The sequence below is a fragment of the Bufo gargarizans genome, chromosome 2 (assembly GCF_014858855.1).
Source record: "Bufo gargarizans isolate SCDJY-AF-19 chromosome 2, ASM1485885v1, whole genome shotgun sequence".
Lineage (NCBI taxonomy): Eukaryota > Metazoa > Chordata > Amphibia > Anura > Bufonidae > Bufo > Bufo gargarizans.
The window spans coordinates 181,554,093-181,570,588 of record NC_058081.1 but is presented as its reverse complement, the minus strand read 5'-3'; the positions used below and the strand labels follow the sequence as shown (position 1 = coordinate 181,570,588).

The window sequence follows — 16,496 nt, the reverse complement described above, 5'->3', positions numbered from 1 at the left end:
AGCGCAAAACATCCAACGGTCGTATGCATGAGCCCTTAATAGGTATTAATTGCTAAAAAGCTTAATCAAAAGTTAAAATTTTTGGGTGTTACAACTCTTTTTTTCATTTACTACAGTTTTTATTGTATATCAGTTTGAAGATATGAACAGTTTTTTTTCTTAAGAAATGTGGAGATAAAGTAAACCCGTCAGGTGCTCTCTGCTGCCCCAAGAGTAGCAGATGACAGGGGGAGAGAAGCGGAGCTCTGTGATATAGAAGCTTACGTCAGTAAATCCTGACAGGACTCCTAGGGGAGACAGTTGGCATCCTGATTTCCATGCCCACATAGGATTATTGCCACCCTATATCCACATTGATGCAGGAAAAGCTGCCAATTACCCTGTGTTGGTGAAATAATCAGGGCTCGGTGTCTTTCCTAGCAGCCCCTATCCAGATGTGAAAAGTCAGCTGAATCTGACATTTTTGGCCAACCATCTTCAGTATGGGAGCCCAGTGACAGATGACGTCAGGAAAGAATAGCCATATTGAATTTCACCGGCTGACCCATTAATACTTAGGAGATAAGCTGCCTGCAGAGGTGTTTGGCAGCGGCTTCCTCCCCTGTCCCCATTAAGGTGTATGTGATTTAAAGCAGGATTTACTCAGAAATCCTGCTTCAGATTCTATAAGCCTATCCCAGAGCTCAGCTTCTCTCCTACTGTCTGATCGGGCAGCAGAAATCGCCTGAGGTACTAACCGACGTCAACCTGTTCATACAACCTGGGAAGTTTTATTTTTACAAAAAGGTAGAAACGGGAACCTCTCCATTGCTGACAACTTATAGCTTCTGAACCAACATAAATATGACAGTCCAAGGAGAGATGATGAACATTGGCTATAGCTTGAGTTTATGGGCGGAAAGTTCATTCTTCTTTGGTTTCTTCTGTGCAGCCTTGACACCTTTCATCTGTAATTTAACTTGATCCTGCAGCTGGGAGAAGAATGCCTGAGAAGACTTCAAGGCCTTACCCTTGCCTTCATCCTGTGACAGAAGAGAGGACGTTTACATCAGAAATTCTAGGAGACTGTTGTATCGTGTGGATCAAAACCCACTTAGGCTGGATTCACACTGAAGCAGATTTACTAATCCTATAGATCAGGGGTGCCCAACCTGTGGCTCTCCAGCTGTTGCAAAACGACAACTCCCAGCATGCCTGGATGGCCTACAGCTACTAGGGCAAGCTAGGAGTTGTAGTTTTGCAACAGCTGGAGGGCCACAGGTTGAGAATCCCTGCTATAGATGGACACACATCAGATTTATCACAGGGACTCATGCAGGATGAGAAGTCTGGTGCATGGCTAGAGACTTTGCTCTAATTTTACACCACCTATTAGTTGGCTTAATACAGAATTTTATGCCAGAATTGTGGCACAATTTTGGCGCACAGCAGACCATACTAGGTCACACCCTTCCCATGAAGCCACACCCCCTTGTCTGGCTAGGCACAGATAATTTATCCAAGTCTATATGCGACACATTTTGGAGAACTTTACACACTCAGTTCAGTAAATGTGGGTCAGTGTGTTTTAATTCTGCAGTAGCCTTTGCGTATTCATTACTCGAAAAACGTATTCCGATGTATACCGCAACAGATCCATTCACTTTACTGAGGCACAAAGAATTCATACAAAATCAGCTTTTTGTACGTTTCTGTCTTTTTTGCTGGACAAGAGGAGTGTGTGAACCCAGTCCATCCATGGTCGATCATCAATTTACTATATATTGTGTGTATTCTGAGCAGTGCTATATTACCTTCAGTAACGTGGCTTTTCCTTCCTTGGTGAGCTTCTTCAGACTGGCTTCTGCCTCTCTCTTGATCTGTTTCTTTCCCTTTTCCTCGTTCCTCTTTTCTGACAGCTTCTGCCTCTTCTCCCTTTCTTTTATTTTCATCCTCTTTATGACCTTCTTCTTTCTCCGCTCACGCTTCTTGTCCGTGGCCGTCTTTTCAGCATTTGTCTTAATGTCTCCAGCTTTGTTCTTTTCCTGTGAAATAGGAAGGCATTTGTCAGATGATACCTAGCAGATTATTAAATCCCAGGAAATACACAGAGTGCTGAAACATGATTCTGAACATTACCAGGGTCTAGGCAGAAGATACAAGATGTTCTGGTAAACCAGAGATTTCTAAACCAGAAAGCCTTACTTTAATCTCCTCTGGAGCCAAGAGAGCCGCCTCACTCGCTCCTACTGGCGCCACCTCCTCCACGCTAATTGCAGGGAGATTGGAAACCACTTTAATTTCTGCAACCACCTGAAAGTAAGAAAGACAAAGGTCATCAGTGCAATTAAGAAATAGGACAGAAGAAAAACGAATGTCTTAGCGAGTATTCCATGGCTTAAACATGAATCCTCAAGTTAGGCTAAGTTTAATTTGTGGGGACTTGAAGTGCTGCAGGACTCCGCACTGGCACCCACAAGGACATGGTGCTGTACTTGTGTATGCACAACCAGGCCGTTGTTTGAGCCCTAGAAAATCCATAGCTTATCCCTACGGGACAAGGTTGTGAGAAGTAGGGGGCAGCCACCGTGTATGCATGCTGACAATCCACTCAGTCTATGGGACTCAAAGATAGTCAACAGCACTATCAGTGGGGGTCCCACTAGGTGAATCCCCCCCAGTGACCAGACACATCACCTATCCTGTGGAAATAGCTTGAAATGGCGGCATGAAAATATGTACAAATCCATTTTTTAATTAAGTGGTTGTCCTTCAATGCCAATCCATTTGTGTGCTGTATAAAGCTTCCTATAGAAAGTGATCGCAATATGGTAAATAATTACCACAGAAAATTAAAGAGTACCTAGCAGTTTTACATGGCAGTATTGCAGGCGATACCACATATGTGACACTTTTGCAGCCTAGATGCGCAAAGGGGCCCAAATTCCTTTTAGGAGGGCATTTTTAGATATTTGGATTCCAGACTTCTTCTCACGCTTTAGGGCCCCTAAAATGCCAGGGCAGTATAAATACCCCACAAGTGACCCCATTTTGGAAAGAAGACACCCCAAGGTACTCTGTGAGGGGCATGGAGAGTTCCTAGAATATTTTTTTTTTTGTTTTTGGCACACGTTAGCGGAAAATGATTTTTTTTTTTTCTCTTACAAAGTCTCATTCCACTAACTTGTGAGAAAAAATAAAATTTTACATGAACTCACTATGCCCCTCACGAAATACCTTGGGGTGTCTTCTTTCCAAAATGGGGTCACTTGTGGGGTATTTATACTGCCCTGGCATTTTAGGGGCCCTAAAGTGTGAGAAAAAGTCTGGAATATAAATGTCAAAAAAAAAATTACGCATTTGGATTCCGTGAGGGGTATGGTGAGTTCATGTAAGATTTTATTTTTTGTCACAAGTTAGACTTTGTAAAAAAAGAAAAAAGAAAAAAAAATTCTGCTAACTTGTGCCAAAAAAAAAAAAATCTTCGAACTCACCATGCCCCTCAAAAGTGATCTTTTTATAGCGCTGCTGAACGCAAGTGTGGGGCGGACTGAACGCAAGTGTGCGCACAAGATCAGACGAACACTGCGTTTTTTGTAGAGCATATAGAACATGTCCTATTCTTGTCTGCAATTGCGGACAAGAAAAGGCATTTTCTATATAGTTCTGGCAATGTGCGGATCCGCAAAATGCGGAAAGCACATTGCCGGTGTCCGTGTTTTGCGGATCCGTGGATCCACAAAACACATACGGACGTCTGAATGGAGCCTTACAGAGGGGTGATCAATGACAGGGGGGGGGTGATCAGGGGTTTTAATAAGTTAAAAAAAAATGATCGCTGCTGGCAGGCTGTAGAGCCACTCGTTTACCTTGCATTCTGCAAACCAAATAAAGTACATAAATGTCATAAAATAAATGTTCTAATGTTAATCCGACGCTTATTTAGTAAATAAGAGAATTTGAGATTCTTAGGTCATAACAGGTAGAGTTTAGTGTTAGGTTTCCGTCTTACAGAGGTCGCCTTGACGTTTGGCAGACGGGCAAATAATTCTGTACAAAATATATTTGCTAAGAATCTCAAATTTACTAAATAGGCGTAGGATTAACATTAGAACATTTATTATTATTATGACATTTATGTTATGTTTGCAGAATGCTGTTGCATTGCATTTTTATGTGTATTTAGCCATGGCAACGCGCACCATTGGGATGTGCTGACTGACCCCCTTTTACTTGCAGTATAAATATATATTGGCTTCACTGTTAAGTACTGCGCATTGCTAAAAGCCAACACCAGATCCTCCCTGGTTACTTATCTTACGCGTTCTAAACGTGATTTTCTTATCATATCGGCGACTAACTGAGCCGAGATATTAGAGAAGGAAACAAATAACATCAGTACCGGTTTGGGTGTAAAATGGAAGTTTGATAAAGCATCTAGCTTCAGGAAGAGGTTGTCCATTAACTTCTGGATTTCCACGTGCTTTGGGTTTTCCTCTTCCTCAGTTTTTTTCTACAACAAAATGGAACACGATCAGCAGCAGCTTCCACTTCTTCCCGTCAGTATCCATAAAAACAAGTATGGATCACAGCAAGGAAAAGCGGCAAAACATTTCTAGTTCTTGCTCCTACTGTGATCCCAAATATACATTTTCAGCATCTGGACGACATGTGCGATACCTGGTTGAGTTTCAGATACTCCTGTTCATAAATTTCAGCCAGACTCTGTTTGCTCTTATCATGGTCCAAGGTGAGTCGCTTCTTGTACTCAAAGGCATCCTCCTTTGGCTTCTCTTTGCGCACCACGTCATCCCACACCTTGGAAAACAAGTAGTAAAAGCATAAGAAAAATGCAGCAGCTGACCTGCTTGGTGATTGTTTCCAGGCAGCAAAAAAAGTGAAGAAATGTTACATTTTCTGACTATAAAGCCAATGTTATTCAGATGTGAATTTTAATCCATCCATTTGTTTTAATCAGCTCAAATAATGCGGTCACCTACCTGATCTTTTATTCTTTGCTTGATGATGTCTTCCATTTGAAGTGTGGTCTCTTCAGTAATGACGGGTGCTACAACAGAATGATAAAATTGTTGTAGGCCGGTCCACTTATTTATGAATACAGAAGACCGGGCTTTTACACTATGGGGGGAATTCATCAACATATCTGCACCAGCATATTGACAATAAAAAGGCCTGAATACTGCCGTAAGCAATGTCTGACTTTTCAATCCTCCAGGAACTTCACAAAAGTGGGCGAAGAGACGATGGGCCCAGCATATTAAAATTTAATGCACAGAATGGCACAAAAGGCAAATCCCCCTCCCCGACGCTCACAGGAGCACATTTATAAACTCAACAGTAACTTTAATCATCGCTGATCTCTTTACTGGATACCTTACTCTGTCTTAGCTCCGGTAACAGCAGGCAGTGCGGGCGGGCGGCGCTCACTCACTGACGTCACGGCGCCTGCGCCGCCTAGTGGGAGGAGCAGGCGCGTCAAGCCAGTGAGTGAGCGCCGCCCGCTCGCACTGCCTGCTGTTACCGGAGCTAAGACAGAGTAAGGTATCCAGTAAAGAGATCAGCGATGATTAAAGTTACTGATTAGTTTTTAAATGTTCTACTGTGAGCGGCGTGGCCCTGTATATTCTAACCCCCAGGCAAGCATCCCTGTCACCATGGGAACGCCTGGGGGTTAAAATATACCATTGAATTCGAGTTTTCACGAGCTCACTGAGATCGTGAAAACTCAATGATTTACTGTCAGTCCCGCCCCTTCTCCTACTCTTTTCTCATTGGTGGTCCTTCTCCACTGTGCCGGCTCAGGAGAACATGGTGCGCGCAGAGAGCGCGATCATATCACGGTCCGGCGATATAGGCGATATGCTAAAAATCCATATCGTGGCACAGATTTATATCACATATCGCCTATATCGCCCACCCCTACCGCAAATCTACCCTTGCTTATAGGTACAGATTTCAGTTTCTGCTGCTAGGTTCTAACAGCTCCAGCACATGCCAATGAGTCCCCATATTCATGTGTGAATGGAGCCTAATAAATTTGGTGCATTTTACTTACAAACCGTGGCTAGATTCATGCGTATACTAGACGTGTTATCCTTCCATGTTACCAAGGGACTCTATGATGCTGTGAGTTCAGGTCAGTTAAACCTGCAGTTGGGCCATGACACACACAAGTAACATGGATGGATAATACGTGAAACATGTGCTTGTGTAAATGCAACATTAAAGGGATTGTCTGGTTTAGATGTACTATAGGGTAGTCTCTCAAATGGGATCATGAACACATCCATATGTGCAGGGACGAAATCAGATTCCATTTTGTCAGATCAGAAAACCTAGGTTCTCTCTTTTCGACATTTATTAAATCTGTTACACCAGTTATATGGCATAAAAATGCTGCAATTGATGGTGCTCCAGACCAAAAAAAATACCTGGTAGCCATTGGCTCCTGAACTGAAAAATTTAGTCGCCAAATCGAAACCGAATCAAAATTTTGGTATTGTGACAACGCTACGCCGATCAGATCGGCATAGGGTTGTTTTGATACCAAAATTTTGATTAGCTTTCGTCACCATAAAGTATTGCGATACTCAATACCGCGCAAAAAAAAAAAAAGCCGCGTGCATTTCGCATATTATGAAATGTTCGGCCCATAATAGAACAGTCCTATCCTATTTTTTGGGGTGACAAGGTGACTAAAAAATGGCGAATGCTCACCGCATAGGAGATATTTTTTAACAATTTAATAGTTTGGACAGCGCTATGTAATATGTTTATTTGTTCTTTATATATTTTATATGTAAAATTGGGAAAGGGGGGATTTAAACTTAATATTTTAGGGTACTTTCACACTAGTGTTTTTCTTTTCCGGCATAGAGTTCCGTCACAGGGGCTCAATATCGGAAAAGAACTGATCAGGCTTATCACCATGCATTCTGAATGGAGAGTAATCCGTTCAGGATGCATCAGGATGTCTTCAGTTCAGTCATTTTGACTGATCAGGCAAAAGATAAAACTGCAGCATGCTACGGTTATATCTCCAGCGAAAAAAAACTGAAGATTTGCCTGAATGCCGGATCCGGCATTTTTTCCCATAGGAATGTATTAGTGCCGGATCTGGCATTCAAAATACCGGAATGCACCCGCACTAAATCCGGACCCATTCACTTCTATGGGGCTGTGCACATGAGGGGTGATTTTCACACATCACTTGTGCGTTGCGTGAAAATCGCAGCATGCTCTATGTTGTGCGTTTTTCACGCAACGCAGGCCCCATAGAAGCTAATGGGGCTGCGTGAAAATCGCAAGCAAGTGCGGATGCGGTGCGATTTTCACTCATGGTTGCTAGGATGAAAGTCTATTCACTGTATTATTTTCCCTTATAACATGGTTCTAAGGGAAAATAATAGCATTCTTTAATACAGAATGCATAGTAGGTCAATATAATAAACATTGGTGGCGCAGTCCCGCCCCCCAACACCCCAGTATAAGAAACATTGGTGGCGCAGTGTGCTCCCCAATATAATAAACATTGGTGGCGCAGTGTGCTCCCCAATATAATAAACATTGGTGGCGCAGTGCGCCCCCCCAATATAAGAAACATTGGTGGCGCAGTGTGCTCCCCCCCAATATAAGAAACATTGGTGGCGCAGTGTGCTCCCCCCCAATATAAGAAACATTGGTGGCGCAGTGTGCTCCCCAATATAATAAACATTGGTGGCGCAGTGCGCCCCCCCCAATATAAGAAACATTGGTGGTGCAGTGTGCTCCCCAATATAATAAACATTGGTGGCGCAGTGCGCACCCCCCCAACACCCCAATATAATAAACATTGGTGGCGCAGTGTGCCCCCCTCAATATAATAAACATTGGTGGTGCAGTGCGCACCCCCCCCCCCCAACACCCCAGTATAATAAACATTGGTGGCGCAGTGTGCCCCCCTCAATATAATAAACATTGGTGGCGCAGTGTGCACCCCCACCCCCCCAGTATAATAAACATTGGTGGTGCAGTGTGCCCCCCCTCAATATAATAAAAATTGGTGGCGCAGTGCGCCCCCCCCCCGATATAATAAAAATTGGTGGCGCAGTGCACCCCCCACCCCCCCAATATAATGAACATTGGCGCAGTGGGCAGTGCCAATGAGGGTTAAAAAAATAAATAAAAAATTAACTCACCTCCTCCAATTGATCGTCTCCTGTTCTTTCTTCAGGACCTGTCAAAGGACCTGTGGTGACATCACTGTGCTCATCACATGATTCATCACCATGGTAATGGACCATGTGATGAGCTCAGTGACATCACCACAGGTCCTGAAGAAAGAACAGGAGGAGGAGAGTTAATTTTTTAAAATAATTTTTTAACCCTCATTGGCACTTCCCACTGTGCCACCAATGTTTCTTATACTGGGGTGTTGGGGGGGGGGGGCACACTGTGCCACCAATGATTCTTATACTGGGGTGTTGGGGGGGCACACTGTGCCACCAATGTTTCTTATACTGGGGTGTTGGGGGGGGGGGGGGCACACTGTACAGGGAGTCTAAGAAAGAATCGAATGAGTCACTAAGGGCTCTTTCACACCTGCGTTATAGTCTTCCGGCATAGAGTTCCGTCGTCGGGGCTCTATGCCGGAAGAATACTGATCAGGATTATCCTAATGCATTCTGAATGGACAGTCCGTCCTTCAGGATGCATCAGGATGTCTTCCGTTCCGGAACGGAACGTTTTTTGGCCGCAGCAAATAGCGCAGCATGCTGCGCTTTTTGCTCCGGCCAAAAATCCGGAACACTTGCCGCAAGGCCGGATCCGGAATGAATGCCCATTGAAAGGCATTGATCCGGCCTTAAGCTAAACGTCGTTTCGGCGCATTGCCGGATGCGACGACGTTTAGCTTTTTCTCAATGGTTACCATGGCTGCCGGGACGCTAAAGTCCCGGCAGCCATGGTAAAGTGTAGCGGGGAGCGGGGGAGCAGCATACTTACAGTCCGTGCGGCTCCCGGGGCGCTCCAGAGTGACGTCAGGGCGCCCCAGGCGCATGGATGACGTGATCGCATGGATCACATGATCCATGCGCATGGGGCGCTCTGACGTCATTCTGGAGCGCCCCGGGAGCCGCACGGATGGTAAGTATACTGCTCCCCCACTCCCCACTACTACTATGGCAACCAGGACTTTAATAGCGTCCTGGGTGCCATAGTAACACTGAAAGCATTTTGAAGACGGAGCCGTCTTCAAATGCTTTCAGTACACTTGCGTTTTTCCGGATCCGGCGTGTAATTCCGGCAAGTGGAGTACACGCCGGATCCGGACAACGCAAGTGTGAAAGAGGCCTAAGTCGGATCTTTAGTTCTTTTCACCTGTGACTCATTCGATTCTTAGCCTCCCTGTACTTGTCAGTGACTCAGAGCTGCTACTGCTTGCCTTGCCTCAGCTCTGATTGGTTGGTGGGCGGGGAGGGGAGGGGCTGGCAGAAGCAGCTTCCACTCTAGAATCAGATTACACTCCTAACAGCCCCTCCCCTCCCTGGCTCACTGACAGACTGAGAAGAACATTGGCGGCGGGGCAGAGAACTATCAGCTCCTGTTCTACTGCAGAGCTGCCGCGGAGGGTCTAGTCGCAAATGGCGACAAGACTAAAAAGTCTTGTCGCCATTTGTAAATTCTAAGTCGCATTGGCGACCATTTTGGTCGCCATCTGGAGCCCTGTGATGCATATATTTTTGTGACACTTTGTGATCCATCACTATTAGAATTGGAGTGAAAAGTATGTCAGGATTGCAGATGAGAACACCTTTTATGGACAAGTTCACACTTCAGTTATTTGGTCAGTTATTGTGAGCCACAATCAGTAGTGAAGCCTTCTCAGAGATAAGGTGTAATGGAAAGATCTGGTTTTGGCTCACAATAACGGATGGAAATAACTCACCAAATAACTAAAGTGTGAACTGGGCCTAGGTCTCATTTATTACGTGCGACATTTTAAAAAAAGTCACATCTCCATGTCAGGCAACCCCCTGGTGTATTTTTACACACTTGGGCGTACACCACATTGCACTTCCACCAAATACATTATTACTGTGTGCCTTTTCCTAAATTTGGAGAAACCTCCCAAAGCAAAGACAGACATAAAACACATTAAAGACATCGCAGATGATAAATCCCTCCCAGTCTTTACCCATCCTGGCAGCGTGGTCAAAAACCAAGGACTCTGATAGAAGACTGTTCTCTGGCCGCTTCTGTGCAGTCACCTCCCCAGTCAATTGCCAAGATTTCTCTTCCAACATTTGTTTTTGCAAAGTTTGAATCTTCTCAGCCATCTGTAGAGCAAACATACATGACAGCAGAACAGGTCATGGGAGTACGATTGTACTACATATCTAATATCCATCTACCCATCTAATCTCAAATCCAACCAACCATCCGTGACCTTGGCTGTCTCCATTGCCTGACTAAAACTCATGTTATGTTAAGATTACGGTCCATAGGGGCACCACATTATAGTAGTTATCACACTGACCTTCTGTTCCCTCTTTTCAAAGGATGATTTCAATTCATTTGGTTCCTGAAGTTGTCCACCCTTCTTTTTACCACCAAGTATATCAGAAACATCTTCTCCTTCACTACCATCAGACAGATCAAATGTCACCCGCTTGAAAGCTTCCTTGGCTTTTTCACTCTCCTCTGTTTCTTCCATTACATACTCCTCATCATCATCTTCAGCATCCTCCTCTTCACCAACATCACTGTATGTGGAAATCAAACTCAGAACTTAGACAAAGGAACCCCTCAAAATCACCCCACTGACGGTTTCTTATACTGCCACGGCACAGCGATGCACTACTGGAGGGGCAAATGACAAAGTAACTTCCCTAACAAATAGGGACCACAAAATTCTTACTTGTCAACCATGTCATCTTCCTCCATTTCTTCTGCATCATCTTGAGGGTCATCATCTTCCTGACCACTCCGATGTCGTTCTATTCCATCCTCGTCAACAGGATCAAAGAAATCTTTGTATTGAAGGTTTCTGGAACTTTTAGCATCCTGGAAAATAGTGAGAACTCTTTAATTCCAGCAAATGGCTAGCTTTCTAGGAGAACAATAATCTGCAATACAACTGACATCTAAAGGAGGCCATATGCATGAGAAAATGGCCACCAAAGCATCCAAATTATTTGCCATCAATTGACCATTGTGACAACAATAAATCAATGGAGGATAAAGCAAGATGTTTCTGTAATCTTCCCTGATGGAGAGGCAAAGCATTCTCAGCATGGTGTGCTGGGGGTTAAATGGGTTGTCGCTTCTTCGTAAATAACGTGCTATTGCATCACTGTTAAGTTGGTTATATGCCCATTAATTCCACACATGATTGAGTGCCATCTGACTAAGGGCAAGGACACACCACTCTTGAAATGGCCTTTGTGTGAGTATTTGGAACATGCTGCTTATTAAAGGGGTTTTCCAAAACCTAATGATGACCTATTCTAAGGACAGGTCCTCATAATCAGATTGGTGGAGGTCTGATTCCCGGCAATCTGCTGTTCTGAATGAGGATGGAAGCAGCAAGTCAGTAATCAGGAATAGTCACCACACAGTGGACAAAGGCACTTAGGAAAACAGCTGACCAATTATTAGGTTATGTCATCCATATCCGATCAGAAAAGATCAATTTCCTGGCACCCCTCCAAGAGACAAATCCTTGCCGATCAATTAGGATAAGTCTCTAGTTATGGGAGAATCCCGTTATGGATTCCGCCACCACGGACCATTACGGAATTCTATGACGGTATGCACCACAGAGGCCTATACCAGGCTTTCCGTATTGCATTCTGTCACAATAGAAGTGTATGAACCCTAGACGCCAAACTTAAAACACAAGTTCTCTCAACACTACTGGTCATAAATAAGTCCAGGAAAACCCCTTTAATAAGTAACTTTAGACATACAGAGCACCGAGTGAAAGTCTGCTTTCTCTCAGATATGCCCCATGAAATAGAAAATCTGACAGCTGCAGGGCAGAATGTGACTACACCCCACCAGACTGGATTTATCCTAAGGCCTAGTTAACACTTCAGTGATTTCACTCATGGTTGGAGCCCAAACCAGAAGTGGAGGCTACACAGAGATAAGGTATAATGGGAAGATCTGCTCCTGTTCTGTTTAGACCCACACCTGATTTTGGATCACAATCACTGAAGTGTGAACTAGCCCCAAAGGCTGTCCGGGCATGCTGGGAGTTGTAGTTTTGCAACAGCTGGAGGCACACTGGTTGGGAAACACTGAACTAGACAGTGTTGGCCTCAACCTCTTGGTTCTAAGAAAAAGTGTGCTTTTCTTGCAGTGTTTTTACTGGTGTTTTTTCCACCAGATGTTTGCTGTAAAACAATATTGAAATACAAAACAAACTATGAGATATTTTTTTTTGCGTGTGAAGGAAATCTTAAAGGGGGAGGATACATGTCTGACCGGTAGGTCCAACCCCACATGAATGGCGCAGCAGTGGAGCAGGCATGTTGCCACAACATTCATCTCCATTGGACTGAAGTAAATAAAAGCGTACAAAGCTCAGCTATCCCGGTCAGACCACTGCTCCATTTATCCAGGGGGCTACATAACCTTTCTACCACTCAGACATTACTCTGTGGATAGGGGATACGTTTAAATCTTACCACAAGCCCTTTACAGAGCCAAGGGTTCCAGCATTTCAGTTCGCTTGTAGACCATCAAAACATCATTTGAAATGCAACAAACTGTATGAAGATAATTTACCTTTCTTGTTTTCTGGATCTGAACCTCTTCATCGTCATCTTCGTCATCATATGATTCAATATCTTCAAAATAATCCACCTCCTCGTCATCATCATCTTCTTCTTTCTTCCCATCATCTTCTTTCTCAGCTGCCTCCAAAAAGGCTTCCATTTCCGACAACTTAAAGAACTTGTCATCCACTATGGATTTTTCAGTGGGTCTTTTTGCAGCTTTCTGACTGGGTTTCTTCTGTTCTCTTTCCAGTTTGTCAATGTCAAAGTCCATATCCGAGTCATCATCGCTGTACCTTTCCACAGTGGCCTTTTTACATTTTTTAGCAAGTGGTAATTTACCATTTCTTCCTTTATCTTCATGATCCTCAGCGTTTTTTTGGGGATCTTCTGAAACTTCTTTCTCCTGGTCAATCTCAGATACATCATCATCTTCTTCCTCCTCCTCCTCACTGTCTTCTTCCTCTTCCAACTGTTGGAAAATATAAAGGTCCTTGTCCTTCACGGTCTGGGTGACCGCCTTCTTGAAGTGGCCGAGAACTGCATTGTTCTGAAGCTCCAGCTGCTGCCAAATCTGCTCTTCATCAAAGTTTTTAATAACCAGTGTACTCAGAGGACTTCCCAGCTTAAAAGCACCTTCAGCTTTATGCAGGTCATACAGAGCTTTGGTTAAAGTTGTAAAGTCAGAAGCCAGGCCCGCTTGAACACTAAACGTAAAAGAAAAATTTAAATTGAAATCAGAGATCTGGAGTAAGGTACTAGAAGTGATCCAGCTGCATTGCCCAAACCCATTAAAGAACATTTCCAACCAAAATGTAGCTGTATCGTGAAGGATGTGCTGATATGCCATTGCACTGCTCCATTTTATGGTCTCTTCCTTGGCTGTGACATAACACAGATCCCTGTGACTAAGTCCCTTTACACAGGTTGACACTGGTGGCAATGATCGGGGAGGGGTATTCTGAGCAAACGCAGCGCAGAAACAACGATTCTTTGTGGAGATTGCTAGTGCCCATACAGTGCAGGCGGCTGCTGCTCAGGCAGGCAATTATCAGGAACAAATGGCGCATTCCTAATAATTGCCTGCTGTGTCCGCCTGGTAAAAGAGCCATAAGGACAGCGTCCTCCTACTGTTTGTGTTGGCACATAGCTGATTACTTGATCACACAGTAAGACCGCCAGACCCCCACAATCAAATTACTGCTGACACGCCACTACAAATGCTGTCATGTGGACCTCCATTCCCACAGGTCTGACATTTATGACACCTCACATGACTATGCTATAAGTGTCTGCTACGAGAATACCCCTATAAGACAACCCCCTAGAGCAGTGATGGCGAACCTTCTAGTGGCCAAGTGCCCAAATTGCAACCCAAGACCCACTTATTTATCACAAAGTGCCAACATGGCAATGTAACCTGAATACTACAGTACAATATAGTATATCTTCCATGTACTTTATCACTTGGCTATAATAACCTGCCTGCATTCAGTGCGCTGCCTGTGCTGTTCATAGTGCGCCCTGCGCTGATGATGGCAGGAAAAGTCTACGGCATATTGGTACGCCATAGACTTTTTCCAGGGTGCAGGTGGGCAGGGCTCTGAGTGCTGTGCCATAGGTTCGCCACCATTGCCCTATGAACATTACAGAAGGTGGCCCTTGTACTAGAACACTCCTGTAAGAGACAGCGGAGAGCAGCGGCAAAGAGCATGCGCTGGCTGACAGATGCACAGTGCCCATGTCTGATGGTTATCCCTTCATTTACATGGGCACTGGGTAAACGCCATGGGGGAGATTTATCAAAACTGGTGTAAAGTAGAACTGACTTAGTTTCCCATAGTAACCAATCAGATTCCACCTTTCATTTTTCACAGCTCCTTTGGAAAATGTAAGGTGGAATCTGATTGGTTGCTATGGGAAACTAATCTGGTTTTGATAAATCTCCCCCCATGTCTGCTGCAGGGGAAGGGTCTGCCCACAGTGATGGCTCAGACTGCGGAGCTGCACCCGATGCTTCTGTACATGCATCCCTCTACACCCAGCATGTGTCAGTCAGTGTGAACTTACCTCAGCAGCTTCTCCGGATGGGCATCCACTGACTCCAGGCACTGCCACAGCCTCGGCCTCAGCAGCTCTGCCATCTCCCACTGCACAGCGCTATATCCAGCTCTCACATGGGCAACGCGTCGCCGGATGTGCACGGACAACAACTTTCTGGCCGGAAACTGTAACAGAGTAGAAAGGTTCCTATGTAAACTTTTACGCTGCCCCCCTCCCCACCTGCTGTTTCTTATTTCTTTCACAATTTTTGGAAACAGGGTATACTCCGCGTCCTTTATCCATCTCTATTTACCTTAGCTATTATTTCGTTTCGTTTCTTTAATGTATACCATTTTGTCCGTTTACATAAAGCTTTGTTTGAACTTTGGATCCAAGATGGCGGCGACCATGTAATGTGACAGGTAAACTCTGGCGCCAGCTCCTCCCGTTCTGTCCTATTACACGTGTATTCTTTCTGGCTGTACATTTTATCCAGCAGCTGTTATAATGCCCTGGGTAAGTGGAGGGGGGCATTTTGGGGACTTGGTGTCTGGAGCGTAGTTTCTGTCATGGGTGTGAGGTTTTTTGGCCATCAGTACCTTAAAGGTATACACAAATAAATGAATCTAGGGGTTTAGAACTGGAATTTACTATCTGCCGATAGTGTATTTTGCGCCATCGTGGGGGACCTGGGATATTTGTACATTACATTATCAGTTTGTAATGTAATGTGTAATACTGCATGTGTCCTGCAGGGGCGCGGTGCAGATCCTGAACACTTGCTACTAGTGGTACCAGGAGCTGGACAATCTGTGATCAGCTGATCTTCAGAGGACCACCATAGTTGGACAGCCCCTATAGATGAGTGACTGGTTTCACTTCAAAGAAAAGGGTATTCAGGTTCAACCCTTTAAATAAGCCTTGAGACATGAATCGGATATTAAATAAGCCAGCACCTCATCTGGCTGAGAGGCCTACGTCACTTCAGTTCTTTGCTTAGACCACCACACACTGGGGAACGTTTATCCATAGTTTTGGAAAGGTGGCACTTTTCAAAGGCACACCAAGTTGCAGAGTACATTGAGCACAACTTGTGTCCTACTAGACCGGAACTCCTCAACCTTTTGTATGTTATGAGCAACATTCAACTTTCAGTGATGGTCGAGAGCAACAGGCAATTCAAAAACAGGAGAAAATTTCAATGTGGAGAAACAGAAAACGTGAAATTGCAAACAATTACTAACATAGTAACATAGTACATAAGGCTGAAAAAAGACATTTGTCCATCCAGTTCGGCCTGTCATCCTGCAAGTTGATCCAGAGGAAGGCAAAAAAAAAAAACCTGTGAGGTAGAAGCCAATTTTCCCTACTTTAGGGGAATAAAAATTCCTTCCCGACTCCAATCAGGCAATCAGAATAACTCCCTGGATCAACGACCCCTCTCTAGTAGCTATAGCCTGTAATATTATTACACTCCAGAAATACATCCAGGCCCCTCTTGAATTCCTTTATTGTACTCACCATCACCAGCCTCCTCAGGCAGAGAGTTCCATAGTCTCACTGCTCTTACCGTAAAGAATCCTCTTCTATGTTTCTGTACAAACCTTCTTTCCTCCAGATGCAGAGGATGTCCCCTCGTCACAGTCACACTCCTGGGGATAAATAGATGATGGGATAGATCTCTGTACTGAC

General features: G+C 44.4%; 2 protein-coding genes across 3 annotated transcripts in view; one reads left to right on the top strand and one right to left on the bottom strand.

The window, feature by feature from the left end:
• Window positions 1–97: 97 nt before the first annotated feature.
• On the bottom strand, window positions 98–14,960 carry MPHOSPH10 (M-phase phosphoprotein 10). The gene is made up of 11 exons (XM_044283315.1): window positions 14,832–14,960; window positions 12,772–13,468; window positions 10,898–11,043; window positions 10,517–10,742; window positions 10,175–10,316; window positions 4,980–5,047; window positions 4,660–4,797; window positions 4,382–4,492; window positions 2,185–2,292; window positions 1,794–2,024; window positions 98–1,022 (listed from the first exon to the last, which is right to left on the bottom strand). Exons 1-11 carry the CDS (start codon window positions 14,903–14,905, stop codon window positions 876–878), a joined length of 2,088 nt encoding a protein of 695 aa, XP_044139250.1. The 5' UTR covers window positions 14,906–14,960; the 3' UTR covers window positions 98–875.
• A 243-nt stretch (window positions 14,961–15,203) lies between these two features.
• FAN1 (FANCD2 and FANCI associated nuclease 1) overlaps window positions 15,204–16,496 on the top strand; it is a 30,356-nt gene continuing 29,063 nt past the window's right edge. The window contains exon 1 of one of the 2 annotated variants that reach the window (XM_044279741.1): window positions 15,204–15,226. The gene's annotated coding sequence lies outside the window, so the exon portion shown is untranslated. Of the gene's footprint in view, window positions 15,321–16,496 lie in introns of both variants that reach the window. The other variant, XM_044279740.1, reaches the window with a different exon arrangement.